At 38.8% G+C, this 15,531-nt stretch overlaps 1 protein-coding gene across 3 annotated transcripts; it reads right to left on the reverse strand.

The window, feature by feature from the left end:
• Window positions 1-536: 536 nt before the first annotated feature.
• pfkfb3 (6-phosphofructo-2-kinase/fructose-2,6-biphosphatase 3) lies at window positions 537-12,590 on the reverse strand. 3 transcript variants are annotated; one of them, XM_072454967.1, is made up of 16 exons: window positions 12,433-12,589; window positions 9,354-9,482; window positions 8,880-8,976; window positions 8,739-8,805; window positions 8,581-8,655; window positions 8,447-8,503; window positions 8,247-8,371; window positions 7,203-7,410; window positions 5,537-5,683; window positions 5,350-5,454; window positions 4,990-5,119; window positions 4,696-4,823; window positions 3,907-4,095; window positions 3,514-3,536; window positions 2,757-2,807; window positions 537-1,423 (listed from the first exon to the last, which is right to left on the reverse strand). In XM_072454967.1, exons 1-16 carry the CDS (start codon window positions 12,509-12,511, stop codon window positions 1,417-1,419), a joined length of 1,617 nt encoding a protein of 538 aa, XP_072311068.1. In that variant the 5' UTR covers window positions 12,512-12,589; the 3' UTR covers window positions 537-1,416. The 3 variants fall into 3 exon arrangements, with proteins under 3 accessions (XP_072311068.1, XP_072311065.1, XP_072311067.1); XM_072454964.1 differs by lacking the exon at window positions 2,757-2,807 and having other exon boundaries at window positions 12,433-12,590; XM_072454966.1 differs by lacking the exons at window positions 2,757-2,807; window positions 3,514-3,536 and having other exon boundaries at window positions 12,433-12,590.
• Between the last annotated feature and the right edge of the window lie 2,941 nt (window positions 12,591-15,531).

Raw genomic sequence — 15,531 nt, forward strand, 5'->3', positions numbered from 1 at the left:
TATTGTGGTCCATTGACTGTGTGACGCTGGAGTTATTCGCTCTGATGCATCATTTCTGATAAAACCCTGGAGTGACTCAAGCAGTGATCCAGCAGCTCAGTGTACCACAGGAGGCGGCTATAAAAGGATATGGAGTCATGAGTGTAGTAACAAGATGAAGACTAATGTTTAATGCATTGGAAAATTCCACAGGGAAATTAAATGATACATATTTCAAGTAGAGCCTTACAATCCTCAGAGGCCAGGCTTATCCAGCTCAACTTCTGTTATAAACACATTGTCTGAATGCCTGTCTGTTGTGCAATGTACTGCATTATATCTATTAATGGCCAATGGACATCAATAGTTTAAGCTAAATAGTATACGCAGACAGTAAACTGACTTGAAATTGTACTCATTAAGTTCTATATTCTGTGTAATGCTGTGGCTGCTTGTGAGAACTTAAGCAATGTTTTATTAAGCTAAGTCATTAATATTATGTCGATTGGAAAATGGTTCAAATGAATAAATGACAACAAATCTGGACAACAAAATAGTGCATTCCTTGGAGTGTTTTAATTGGTCCAGCAGATGCAAAAATCACATGCACAACATACTGGGAAAGAGTCCAACAAGCATCCATCCAAAAACTACATTCTAATAAATAAATATATATTTTTTACAAAAACATTCAAGTATCTCAAGCAAATGCGTCAACAGAACTTCTTTTCATTCAGTCCCAACTCAAAAAGTTAAAAAAACAAAGCAACAATCATTTTTCTTCATTCAACACCCCCCACTGTAGTGTATCACTCATCTGACAGAATACATTAATAATATTATTATCAGCACGCTTTTCTGTAACAAAAATAAGGACTTTGTGCGTAGCGACAGTGGCAGCAAAGAAAATTAAGGTAGATTTTCTTCTACATAATACACACATACATAAGTGAAATGTTAATTGACAAGTGAGATTACATTGACACGTTAAATTGAGAAATGAGATGAGAACTGAATTAAATTGCAAGTGAAGCAGCTTTAGGCACTATTTGGCAAAAACCTGCATAAAAGAAAGATAAAGGTAACTCAAAACATTGTACGCACCCACGACGTGCAAAATAATCAACAAAGGGTTCCGTAAATATACAGTAACCATATAATTGATAGACATTACACAGACATTATAAAAGAAAACTGAAGTAAACAACTAATTCAGTCAAATTTGAATTACAATGAATTTAAGTGGAAAAATAGAAAAGTCACAAAAATAAATGAGATGACCAATATCATTATATAACTGAAAGAAATCAGTGTGATCGTGAAATAAAGAAACCTTCATTAATTGTAAGACTGGTCAGTGGGAAGTTTGTGGTCTCTTGAGGAAAAGGGGTTGTGTCATTTGAAGATTTGAAAAACGTCACGACGACCAGTCTCTTCTCAGCTTCTGAAATACACAAAAACAAACAAAGCATAAAACTCTCTGCTTAGATGAGAAAGTCAAAAGATGTTCCAACCTACACTACATCACTTGGAGGTAATAAGTTACATATCACATTCACACAGACCAAGTGAGTGAAGTGTCTTGCCCAAGGACACAATGTGCTGGTTGGAGCTGGTATAAAACCACAAACCTTCCAGCTAAAAAGACAACAGACACAAGCCACTGTTGCTCCTTCTTTTATATCAGATGATGTAACAGGAGCTACGTTCATTGAAAACGACTTAAAGGCTCTGCATCTGGTTTTTACTTTTACATTTAAACATTTTAAAAACAACTTATTCCCTCCACTTTCCTGATGCATTGTGAACATCCTAATTATTCACCGTGATCAGGTTTAGCCCTTTTGCCATTGAGGTAAAGCTGATAACAATTAACATTCCAACAGCTTTATCATTTTGACCAAGAAACACTTTAACATTAGGTCTGCATATATAACTGCCTCTTTAACTGCATTTAAGTACAACGCATTAACTCATTTTGAGAACAACCGCTGTCATCGACATCTTGACTTTAATAAAAAAGGTAAACACAGCGCTCCCGTCGCATGTTTGAAACGCTCCTGAACACAACGTGCTGAAGCCCGAGGACAGGTTACATCACCTGTTGCCTCAGACCCGTTACTTCAGTGCTATTTTCAGCTTTGCTTCGGAGCGTGGGAACAAGTTGGCTAAGTGAGAAGGCTAATCCTCCGGTGATTATGAGTGAAGCCAAGACGCCGTTCCACTGAACCAGCAGATTCAGCGCATGGACAGACGCAGACGAAAGCGTGTCCATGTTCAAGCATCTGGCACGAGCCCATATTAGCATTTGTGTAATGTGTCAACCTCTTACGCTTCTGAAATATTAAAAAACGATATAGTATGAGCAGCCATTAACACGCATTCAACAATCATATCAACTTCATTGGTTTACTTGGCTTATTTCTCATCGGTACTTTAATATTTCTTTTAGCACATTTAACAAGTAATATTAACATGGCTCTTGATGTGTGTCAAAGCAGTAAAAAGTTATTTTCAAATATCTTCACGCCTATCTGCAAATACATTTTCGTTTTAGATGTTTTTTTTGTTATCCATAGCTTAGGCAGTTACTTCTACATTTAGAAATCTGCTATAAATGTGCTCGATGGAAGAATAAGTTACAGTTTTATCACGAAAACGGGCCCGTCTCCAGATATGATTGTGGTACGAAAAGTCTGCCATTGGCTTCCCCAAACATGAAGGTTTAATTCAAACTATTCTGCTATGGTGCAGTGGACACGCTACAAGTGTTTTACCTTTGACAGACTAGGAGCGACAGCACTTTGAGATAGTGAAGAATGGTGCGTCTTTAGCAGCACAAGAGGACAAAAATAAAGTAAAATGAGACAAGAGACAAGAGGGAGACACTGTCAGCATGACTCAGCCACATGTGTTGATGCATAATCAACAAGCAGACAGGAATTACCGGAATTTGAACTTGCTATACACAAATATGAGATACAATTTCCTGTTTCCTGCATCAATCACTGACAGGAAATGGGGAGGGGCTTCAGACTAGCATCACCATAAAAGGGAAAAGGAACTGTTTACTCTCAGGTTTTGTTGCCGTTACGGTAATAAATAAGAACAAGACGAGTAGAGCACTTCTGTTTGCATTTTGTGAGTAGAATTTGTATAAAAGCGCTACTATTTTAATCTATTTGTGAAGTAAATTGTTAAAAGTGTATGTAGTTGACAAACAGGGTTTAAACGGTAATTAGTTTGACTAATAGTAATAATTACGATCATTAAAAAAGGTATTATTGTAATATAAAGAAGTGTTTATATTTTAGGGAACATTTTTGTGTATTTTAAGTACATTTTTTACATTCAGGTTTACTTCTACATGAATAAAATGACTATATATACACGGTAGTAGCAATTCTACTCCACATTATCCCCTAAATGCACAACAGAATTCGAGTCAGTTATGGCCAAATTTGAACAGGAAAACAATGGCTAAGACGTGATGTGGGATATGACGGCTAAACATGTAAAACTGAAGATACTCACAGACAGACTTTGCCCAGCCAGTGCTGTCAGTGGCAACAAGGAGGAAGCAACAAACAGGGAAAGAGGAGCAGGGTGAGTGAAAAATGAATTAAATGTATTTAACAGAAATCAAGAACATAGGTCGGAAAGTGGCCTGTATCAAACTAGTATTAGCTGACATTAAGTGCAGAGGACAAATATCACAGCACAGATCTTATTTAGATGCTGTTCTGAGGCATTTTGTAACAGAAACACACATAAAGAACTGTTAATACAGATGAAATGTTCGTTTATTAGTCTGTTATTCTTATTTTGCCTTTGTACTAGTGTTTTAAGGGTAGTTTATTGTTCAACTGCACAAGAGCCGTCAAGTGATTTGCCTTGAGCACATATTAAATCAAGAGTCAAAGTCACCTGTCCAGCCAGTGTCAGGGGGAGGTGAGTGGGGCTGCAAAGGGCCAGAGACTCCACGGAGTGGGGCAGCTCCTGGATGGGGGCTTGGTCCAGGTCGTCGATACGAGGTTTTTTAATGTTGGACTCTGGGCTGGTCAATGGGGTCACACTGTTCCTCCTCTGCAAGGTCCCGGGACCCCTCTTCATCTCCTGCAAGAAGAAAACAACATATGTGAATTAAATGGAAAGAGAAAAATCATGTTCATGTGTATTCTGTTGCTGTGCTTTGTTGCAAGTGTAAAATGGTCTTCTTGATCTTATTGCGAAATTATCTATTTGTACCGTATTTACTGCACTATAAAAAGGTGCACTTAAAAGCCTTTAATTGCACCTTATAATCCAGTGCGCCTTATATGTGGATTAATTCTGGTTGCGCTTACTGACCTCGAAGCGATTATGTGTGGTACATGTTCTGTTTCTCTTAATGCGCCTCATAGTCTGGTGCGCCTTATATATAAAAAATGATCGAAAATAGACCGTAGACAGCTCGCCTTAAAATGCGAAAAATACAGTATGTGCTTTTTTTTGTTTTTATAATCTATATTGTTCGGCTAAAGCTATATTCAACCTTCATATAGTAATTTTGGAGATCTAATTCAACTCATTAAGAAGCAACACAATTGTTTATCAAAAAAGCTATCAATAAATCATCATATTTGTTCCCTATTATGAAAAAAAACATTGTGACCATGTAAGATCTTTATTTAGGTGTTTTTAGGTGTTGTTGTGTTGGTTGCTTCTTCTTTTTACCTCAGGTCTGTCCCGGTGAGTGTTGACCGCCTCCACGTTCAGAGAAATGGACTCCACTTTACAGCCGTAGGCCACAGGAGTGAGCTTCAGGACCGTGTGCAGCGGACACTTCAGGTACGGCATCTCCTCTGACGAACACAGGTCGCACACATTAAGGTCACTGGAAACCGGCAACCCCTGTAGCACTGTTGCCAAAATGAATGACCCATCTGTAGCTTTTTTTTTGCTTTACCTTTTAGCCTAATACAACTTTTTTTGACTATTCAAGGCAATGTTTTTAATCAGCGTTTTTACCTGCGCTTTTGTCGAGGAAATAAGCCAGCAAACATCTCATCACGGCCTGGTGGCAAATGACCAGCACGTTCTCCTGCCTCTCCAGCTCCATGATGACAGGCTCCACGCGCTGCACCAGGTCTTGATACGACTGGAAATCACAAAGCAAAATGTATCTAAGATGGACATAAATGATGATTCCAAACAGCATTTTGTTGGTTAAGTAGACATTCAAGTTCCATTTCAGTTCTTTTTTTGATAGTCAGCGTGAAGAGGGTTGAAAAAGAGAGTCGAGGCTTTCAGCAAATTGCCTAAACCTGTTAAGTTATTGTGTGATCTATGTAAACTGTTGATTATTAATAACAAAAGTACTCCGTGTACCTCTCCAGCGGGGTAGCGGTAATAATATTTATCTTCATCTCGCAGGGCAAACTCTTCGGGGTGCTTCTCCTTCATCTCGTCGTACGTCATGTCCTCACACACACCCTAAAAAGCGCAAAAGACAAACTTAGAACTTCTTTAATATTTCAGCTAATATTGTGCTTTTTTTTTTTTTTTTTTAACTCACAGCGTCGATCTCATTGAGGGCCTTCCACTGCTCGTACGGGATGCCCAGGTGCTCCGCTGTCTGAATGGTGCGGCACAACTGACTGGTCCAAACCTTCAGATTCTTCAGCTCCTGCTCCTTCACATACTTAGAGAGGGCCAGCGAGAACTAGGCACAAGAACAGCTGATGTTTAGTGATCAGAACCTTACAACACAGAGCTCAAGGTGTGCCCACCAGCTCAGAGGGCAAGAAGAAAGAGGAAAAACATGTCCGTAATGCCCTCTCAGCCTGTGGTTACCCCGCTTGGGCTCTCAACAGAGTGAAGAGAACCAAGAAGCAGGACAAAAGGGAAACTGAACAGAGAAGGAAGGGTGTTTCTATCCCTTATGTGTCTGGCCTGTCGGAAAAACTGCAGAGAATTTTTAGACAACACGAAGTCCCTGTTTATTTTAAACCAGGCAACACTTTAAGACAAAAACTGGTTCACCCAAAGGACAAATTGCCGACTCAAAAACAGAGCAATGTAGTTTATTCGATCCAATGCAGTGAAGAAAGCTGTAAAGAACGGTACATAGGTGAGACAAAACAGCCTCTACACAAGAGGCTTTATCAGCACAGAAGAAATACAAGTTCAGGACCACAGAGCGCCGTGCATCTCCATCTTGAAGCCTCTAATCACTCGTTTGAAGACGGTGAGGTGAAGGTTTTAAGCAGGGAGAAAAGATGGTTTGAAAGAGGAGTCAAGGAAGCTATTTTTGTTAAAAAAGAAAGACCTTCTTTAAACAGAAATGGAGGGCTTAGGTTTAATCTTCCTGTTATCTATAATGGGTTACTGAACCCCTGGAAAGGTAAAGGACCAGGGAATTCAAATGCTAATCAGGTACTCAGGGTGGTTGAGCCAGGGTCTCACTAAGACAAAGAGGTTTTAACAGCCCATTAAGATTCTGAATAGGCTAGCTCGGTAGATACAAGGGGGGAGTTTCTGTTGAAACCAACAACTCTTTCTACTTCAGGAAGGCTCCTCCCAATGGGCGGGTCTTACCACAGAACAGTATTAATATCGGAGTTCTCGACCTAAATTCTGTTATTGACAATGACTCTTGGATGAGAGTCGAAACGTCTACTTTTTCAAGTCCAGATGACTACAACTGAAGCTTTTTCTACTATGGAACACGCCTGGACGAATGAGGGATTACACCGACTGAAATAAATAAAGACTTTTTCCATGTCTATAGGCAAAGTATATCATGGTTATAAGTACACAAGTGTCAGGATAAATATGGTGAATGTAGGCACTACCTTCACCGTGCAGGCATCAATCTAAAATAATGACTACGTAATTGACTGACTTTTTATTTGCATTTTTACGGATCAAAGTGAAATTATATGCAGTAACTAGGGACGGTGTGACAAGATCTCACATTAAATCAATGCTTTTACTGAATATATGAAAAAAATAAATGAATTGGTATTCTATAAGAAAATTTGAAAAATATATGATTAGATTTATTATAAATGATGCCAATATCTCGTCCCAATCTCCTTTTTATGTCTAAGATACTCAATAAATACTTTTTCTATGTCTATAGGCAAAGTATATCATGGTTGTAAGTAAACAAGTCTACTGGTAAACGTAGGGCCCCAAACTCTTTTTTTTATGTCCAAAACACTGTCTAAAATGCTCACCTGTCTCCCGTGTGCAGACAGTCCCGAGTCTCCGCCCAGCCTGCCCTCAAGGTTGTCATAGCTCTCTCCATGGCGACACAGGTAAATGGTTCTGGGCTGTACGTGGATGTTCATCAGGTAATACACGATCTTACTCTGAATGTGATCCTGGATACGATTCACCAAGAACTGCCGACCTACGTCCATTATACGGATGAAAGACAACTCCCTGAAGACACAAAAAAAAAAAGAAAGATGGTTATGAATTAGTTTTACTGTGATACCTCGGTCGTCATGGGGGGACCAAAACCAGCAGATTTCTATGCATATATACACACACACACAGACACACAGACACACGTGTGGCGCGTGGCTTGAAGTGGTCACGACACCAACATTTCAAACTCAATTTTGATTCTACAAAAAAAAAAAAAAAAAAAAAAAGACTAATTTTGATACCTCACTGATCATGAAAGTACCATTTTTATTTTTAGACACAAACTTTAATTATTTATCCCTCTGGTCTTATACAAGTTCTAATTGTGACAATACTATTATTATTTTTTTAAATTAGTATATTGTTTTAATACTTTTTTTAGATGTATTATTGTTTTTATTTGTATTATTATTATTAAAGAGTATGCTAATGGACATGTTTAGTATCTGTTACTGTTCTTTTGACAACTCTACAATGTACAAGTTGTTAAATTATGTTTTGTGACTGTCCAGAGCCTTTAAATAGTCTGACGTTCAAGTAGTAATGGTAGAAGCAATGACGTAACTGCGGGACTATTTACTCGGTCTTGTCACATAAGCTTGAATTACCAGAACGGCACGAACTGTATTAGTTTTCAAATTTGGGATATTTTAAAACCACGAGTACACTGGTGTGTACTGAACCTGCTGTGCTGAACCATATGACATAACACTGTATAATATTAAGACATCGTAAAGAGAATTATTTAGTAGGGTAAATTTGCTTTTTTTGGGCTCTCTTTAGTAGAAATCACTACATAACAGTTTTTTCCCGAACATAAGAAATTGAAATAATCTAAAACAAAGCACCTGTCGTACGAGTCAGGCTCTAGGGGCTGGTAGCTCGCTTTGTAGCACTGAATTCTCCTCTGGAAATCCAACATGGCGTCGTCCTTGTTGCAGTCCTTATAATCGGGACAAGACACCTTCACCTCCTGCACAAATTGGCAAAATGCTATTAATATTTTCCCTTTTTTAATATGATTAACGTACCGTGAATTTGAGCTTACCATAATGTTAGAGGCGATCACGCTGGGGTCATCGCAAACAGATTCGATGAAGAATATCTGAATGAAAAAGCAGATCGGCTTACCACACACGATCGAGTTCAGTCAATGAATTCCTAGATCAAAGTCTGGCTTACCTTGAACTCGTTCTCTTTGCCAAATTGCAGGATAAGATCGCGCCGTTCCCGGGTCGTGTTTGTGGCGTCAAACACCTATTAGAAGGAGTTATGTAAGCGAAAATTAGCCCAAAGGAGATTTAGGATTCAAAATTTAAGACAGAAATGCCAGATCTTACAGCCACGTGGCCTTCTTCATCCTTTAAGTAAGATTTAACATCTCGCAGAGCAGCTAAGGCACATTGTCTGAGAAAAGAAGTACAAAAAGTTAAGTTTCAACGATACAAATGCGCATATATTGTGTTGTGTATGTCGCTTACTGCCTGATTTTGACGGCACATTCATTATCCGACGAGAAGAAGTCATAAGAGCTGTAGTTTTTCACCGCCTCCCTGCGATACTCTCCTACATTAAAGACTAAACAAGAAAAAGAAGAAGTTATTACTATTCATCAGCATCATACTAATATATTGATTATACAGCGTCTGTCTGGAGTCTTGCACCACTTGGTAATGTATTATATATAAAATGGAAAGACTCTTTATCTATATATGACCTGACACAAATGCAAATCCATTAGAAAACCATAATAAAACATTAAATGAGGCGTGTGAGAAGCGTCATGCCCAAAGACACAAAGACTGTAAAAAAGTGTAAAGTGCCACAAAGACTTCTCCTCATTTTTAAACCTGTAGAAGTTAGAGAATTTCTACAAGACTTTATTCCTCTAATTGCATGGTTTCTAATTTGTTTGTCTGAAGGCTACTTCTTCTTCAAGTGCGTGTTTGTCATACCTTTGGTGGGCGTGCCGATCCAGTTGAGGTAGCGGGTGAGTTTTTTGGATATGTAAGTCTTCCCTCGAGCGGGCAGGCCCACCATCACTATCACCGTGGGGGGGTTGGCGAAGTGAAGCGCGCCAGCCCCTTTCAAAGACAAGCAAAGAAGCAACAGAACATGAAAACCTCTCCAGAACTACTTCTCCAGAAGTCTAATTATTATTATTATCAACCATTCCAGCAAATACAGCGCTGCCTTTAGTTTAGATTAACAAACAAATATTGGTAAACTAGAATGGGCTGCTATATTAATTACTAAATAAACTAAATAATTAAAGTTTAAAAATCCCTAACATTCTTTATGATTCATCATCCCTAATATGAAAAATCCCTAATATTCTTTATGATTTGTACCGGTAAGACTAGAAGAGAAAAAATAATATTAAGATGATTAATTTTGACAAAGTAAAGTCAAAAATAGCAACAGCTGTGTCACTTTTCTGTGGACCTCTATCGCATTCGCTGCTCATTTACATGTAGTCAAATAACATTTCCACTTCCCTTAAAAGCAACTAAAAAGAGACAACTCAGATAAGAGAGCAGATAGCTGACAGTGACATGCATTACTTTCACTTTAAAATATTGCTCATAGGTCATTTTTAGTTGTTTTCTGTGGTTGTTTTACTGGATACATTTGAAGCTTGCATTTTTGCTCTGTTCTCACGCAACCGTTTCCAAGTCTCTAATGTCAGTGACTTTCTTTTCAATTCAGACCATTTTTCTAGGACTAGCCTCTCATGCTCAAACAGAAATATAGTTTTTTACTGTTTCACTCAAGGCCCAGAGCATTGTATGATATTATTGGAATCATTGTGGTTTATACGACCCACTTTCCAGCACGTGGCTATTTATACAGACACAGCCATTAGTGCCACCTCAGTGCAAGTAAAATAGCCCTGATACGCTGCTTAGGGCTGTGTTCAAAATATCGATACGGCAATATATGGTCACGGGTATCGATATACTGAGTCACAATATCTCCTCTGTGCAGAAGATGTTCAGACCAGGCCAATTGTTTGGCAAGAAACATGCAATACTTTACTAGAATGTGTTCCTTATATTTCTACTTGGATCAGTTGGTTGGATGTGTGAAGTTATTAGAGAAGAATGGATTTATAAATAAGTGCTTTGTGGATAAACATGAAATTTCATACATTTTCTTATTCAGAGTAAAAACATGACCCATTTGGTAAATTTTTAAGACCCTTTTTTTCGTATCGTGACCCCTGTATCTTGGCAATATCCAGCCCTAATGCTGCTACATTATGGAAATGTATGGAAGATGTACAGTCAAATCACACAATTCCATTTTTTTTCCCAAACTTCCAAATGACTCCAAACGTTATTCTAAAACTTGTATTGTTAGTACGAAATTGGGAAATACCAGTAATATCAGGTTTAGATTTTGACCTTGACCTGCTTAGCCTATTTCAAGTTTTACAGTAGTGTAGTTTGAGTTATGGATTAAAAAAATACTGCAATTGCACATTATAATAAATGTCATGTAGCCCAAATTTAAACATATTTTTTCTACAATTACAGCATTTAACACCAGCTTCTTTTCTCCCCTTTTTCCTTTCAGTAGAAGACAAGCGATAGTGATAATTATATCCCAACAGAAATCAATATAAATGATTTTCTATTTATCCCAACACTAGAATTTGGAAATGATAATGTTGGTTTGGTCATATGAAAAAAGAGCAGATAGAAAATAAAAACAAACGTGTGGTCCTTTTTACAGTCCCTTCTCGTTTTGTGCGATACTTGAACCTCAATCAAAACATTTACTTCCATGTTTTGGCATAATTCTGATTTATTGTTATATCATCATAATGTCTGAATGTTGTCAAGTCAAAATATTTTCAAAAATCTCTAAATTTCCCATTTTAGTCAATATTGCCCACCCACGCCCAATGCTGACCCACCTCAGCTGGTGCATTAGTGATTGGGATTAAGCCTTTAGTCACGTATGCCATGGAGCTCATCATGCATCAACTCAGCCATGTGTAAATAATAAATAGGAAAGTTCAATATTACATTAACACAATGATAAGGCAGTCATTGTGTCACTAACAGGAAATGCCACTCCTGAGGTCCACTGTGAAATGATTAGAAGTATAGTAGGTCTATACAAGGGAACTGAATTACACATTAGACTGTGAGTGGATGGTTATAAAAGACAATTTAGTCATTCATTTCATCCAAATAGCACTCCAGTCTTGAGCACATGAACCCAATGACCCGACAAGGATAAAATTAATGACAGAAGGATGTTTAGGGTGGGACTAGTGCTTTGTCAGCTCTTGGATACAGTCAAGAAAATACATGTGAATTTTAACAAACATTGTGCAGTAAAATAATAACATAATCCTTATCAAATGATTAAAGGAATGTTTAAACAGACTAAAAGTATATTATTTCATTTAAAATATTATCCAAGTTAAATGCATTCTTATGCAGCTATAGACTATATTTATGTGGATAGAAGGAAATTGGAAAGAGATGAAATATTTGTACAATTAAAAGTGTCTTGAGTAAATTGATTTAATGGCCTACATTAAATGAGCAGTTTTGGCTATGATATTCAGGCTCCCATTCAGCCTTTACACAGAGGTATAATAAAGGCATTTTATGTGATTCTGAGCTGTCAAAATGATAACCAAACGTGTAACCTTCAGACTACAATACACGACTAAAATCCAATTTAAGACGATTTTCACCCATTTCATCATTGACGTTCATCAGGTCATTTCATTCATTCATTTGACACATTTTCGTTTGAGCGCATCGGAGTGGCACCACCTCCTTGTCCAATCAGAGCCCCGCGCAGGCCGGCTCCGTCACTATGGAGACGGGGGGCTCGTCACGTGGCAACAAAGAAAAGCGTGACGTGAAGCGAGTGCAAACGAAGCCCCACGCCGCTTTTACTTCACAGGTGCACGTGGGTTTTTACGACTAAACCGGCGCAAACGTACAAAACGGCACAGGAAAGACGTAAGCAAAAAGGTGACCGCGGGAGATGAAAAAACGCCTTTACCTCTCCCCGGAGCCGGTCTGTCATCTTTAGCGGGAACCCATATCTTCTGGATCCTGTTCTGGGTCAGCTCCCTGGGCATTCCTTGCGGCTGGAGGTCCGAACAGACACTGCACGAATCCAAGAAAAAGCTAAAGCGAAAGTGTCCGGCAAAAAAACCCGGGGTAAAAACGCGTCCGTACAAGAGAACGTCTGTGTAATGTTCTCGACTCGTTCTTCAGACTGCTGTGTCCCGCTTCGTGCCGCGCTCTGCCGCTTATTTAAGCCGGCGCGTCCCTCTCACATCCGCCCGCCTGTGGTGAGACCCCGCCCGGCCCGGGAAACCACGTGTGAGGCGCTGACGGGAGAGCGAGTGCACACGCTGCTGCTGCGCCGCTCCGTTCCCCGCGCCGCCCCCATGTGGTGTTAAAGGGTATCGCGCTCATACTGGTTTATACTGACATTTAAAATCATGCAATATTGTCTTATGATAGGTCTAGCATTATATTCAATTATTATTATTATTATTATTATTATTATTATTATGTATATTTGTTTAAAGGAGTAAAAGCAACAGCCTTTGAACAGCAGCTTGCCTTTGTGGGTGGTCGAGGCCTGGCATTTGGCTCTTCAGTAGCCATTGCCTACGTGATGAAAATCTGGCACCGTGTAACCATAGCAATCGGTAATTCAAAACTAAACACTTTCCGCTTTTTTTTTTTTTAACGGGGCAAACTTTAAAGACTTTTATTGTCAAACCATTGGCATCACATCATGATTGTAAATTCTTTAGTTAGCCTTAACACATTTATAATTGCGCAGAGTATTTTGCGTGTATTGGCTATTTAAATGTCATCTTTTCGACAAACATTTGGACACGTTTGAAGATAATGGCAGTTGTTGATCGAACTGTCTTCTTTCCCTTTGTCCCCTCTCCCTTTTAAAAATTAAGACGATGCGTCAATATAAATAACCTTACAAAGCATCTGAGTAAACAGGGCTTTTATCCCAGCGCTTGGCAACAGAACAAAACTAAAGTAAATTAACGGTAACGCGTTGACTCTGAGCCAGTTGTAGAAAAGGGGGTCAAAGGAGAAACGTGCCAGAGCGCACATCAGCACTGCCGCGCGGCCTCATCCTGGACAGCCCCCTCTCACCACATGTGAGCAACACAGGGCTTTGGAAATAGTAATAACGTGAATTCATGTTCCCTTCTGAGTAAATGACGAGTCAGCTACGGGGTAATAAGTCTATAGATAATAAGAATGAAGTCAGGGTTTGTTTCAACAGCAAAAAACAAAATTAGGCAATACATAATATAAAATGTATGGCTGTAAGAGGCTGGGTGACCAAATCAAAAGTAAAATTAGCTGAATAAGAGCTGAATAGTAGCCTTACTGAAGAGTATATTAGAATATGTTGTTGTTGTTGTTGTTGTTGTTGTTGTTGTTGTTGTTGTTGTTGTTGTTGTTGTTGTTGTTGGTGGTGGTGGTGGTGGTGGTGGTGGTGGTGGTGGTGGTGGTGGTGGTGGTGGTGTTGTTTTATGGCGGTTGGCATCCAAGTGTTGCATTAGCGCCAGACTTTATTCTTCAGACTTTGTCGTATTCTTTGGAAGTTCTTCTTCCATTACTACTGTTTCAAAGCCCATGAGTTCAAAGCATGGTAGAACATCCTCTTGCTCCTCATCCTCAGCTCAGTCTCCAACACGATCCCGGGCAAATGACCTCCTCAAAAGAATATGATAATCCCGGATAATCAAAGCAACAAAGCAATAATTGGAAAATGAAACATTAAAGGAATCAGAAAAGGTTCAATGACGACAGAGTCAGAGGACTACGAAAAGTCTGAGGAATAAAGTCTGGCGGTAATGCAACAATTGGATGCCAACCGCCATAAAACAACAACAACAACAACAGCCATTGTCAGTGAGTCTGAAGAATAAAGTCTGACGAATAAAGTCTGAAGAACAAAGTCTAAAGAATAAAGTCTGGCGGTAATGTAACACTTGGATACCAGCTGCCATAAAACACCAAAGAGGAAGAAGAGGAAGAAGAAGAACAATATTCACAGTTCATTGTGACATACAACAATGAACAAAAATAAGGCATGCATTAAAGTAACAAATAAGGCATGCATTAAAGAAACAAAAACAAATTAAATTTACTAAATGCATATAGAGGTAGCACATCTTCCATATGCCATATGTATACTACAGTATAATCCTACACTGCTTCTATACTTTGTTTCATCAAAATAAAGAGACAAGTCTAACTATACATGCAGTCTATATAGAAATGATTTGAATGAGGGCTACACAAAGGTAAGCATTCCTTCTCATCAGTTATTAAGTGCAATGTGGATTCAAAAGCATGTCTGGGCCTGGTCTTATTATGGGCTGTTTCTGCTGATGTGGAACTTTAGGGTGATGACTCCAAACATGTGGATTAAGAAAGAGACACACTATAGAATCACAGGTGTGGGACTTTTCTGGTAAAGTGTCGCCACCACCACTGCTTTTCTCATGGTTTAGGGTTGTGGGGTGTGTGTGTGAATGATAGTGGGGGTCAGAGGGGCAGATGGGGCAGCCTTGCTTCAGTTAATCTGCTCCAGGGCAGTGGTGTGTTGAAAGGCGTTAAATAAACCCAATGATTCCTTAATGATTAAAAATGTGTATAAATGTATGAAGTGCCTTGATGGCTCACTTAATGAAACCATTCATGTTTTAACAATATCTGAGCAAAGCACTGTCAGATTCAACACTGGAGGCAGCTTTTTTGAGTAAAAAAATAAAATTTGATTCATGAAAATAGGTAATGTAAATATTGTAAACGTTCAGCACACTAGAGGCAGAGAGGAGCAAAGACTTCACACATGTTTTAAGCATTTTGGTTTGAGGTTTGTTAAGTGTCAGTTTTGTTACAGAACTGACTGACCCTGAGACATTCACTCACACGTCATTGTCAATGTGCCATAAACTAAATCTTTTCACAGCATGCTATAAAACAGTTTTGCAATAACTTCACTTCACAGCGTTTCATCACTGTGACCTCCACGACAGACCTTCTGATTTCTTAAATCATTGATAATGAGTTATATAAGATATGATCTCAAAAGTGGCACGTA

The sequence above is a fragment of the Eucyclogobius newberryi genome, unplaced genomic scaffold (assembly GCF_026437365.1).
Source record: "Eucyclogobius newberryi isolate DKJ021-1_F unplaced genomic scaffold, fEucNew1.0.hap1 SCAF_2, whole genome shotgun sequence".
Taxonomy (NCBI): Eukaryota; Metazoa; Chordata; class Actinopteri; order Gobiiformes; family Gobiidae; genus Eucyclogobius; species Eucyclogobius newberryi.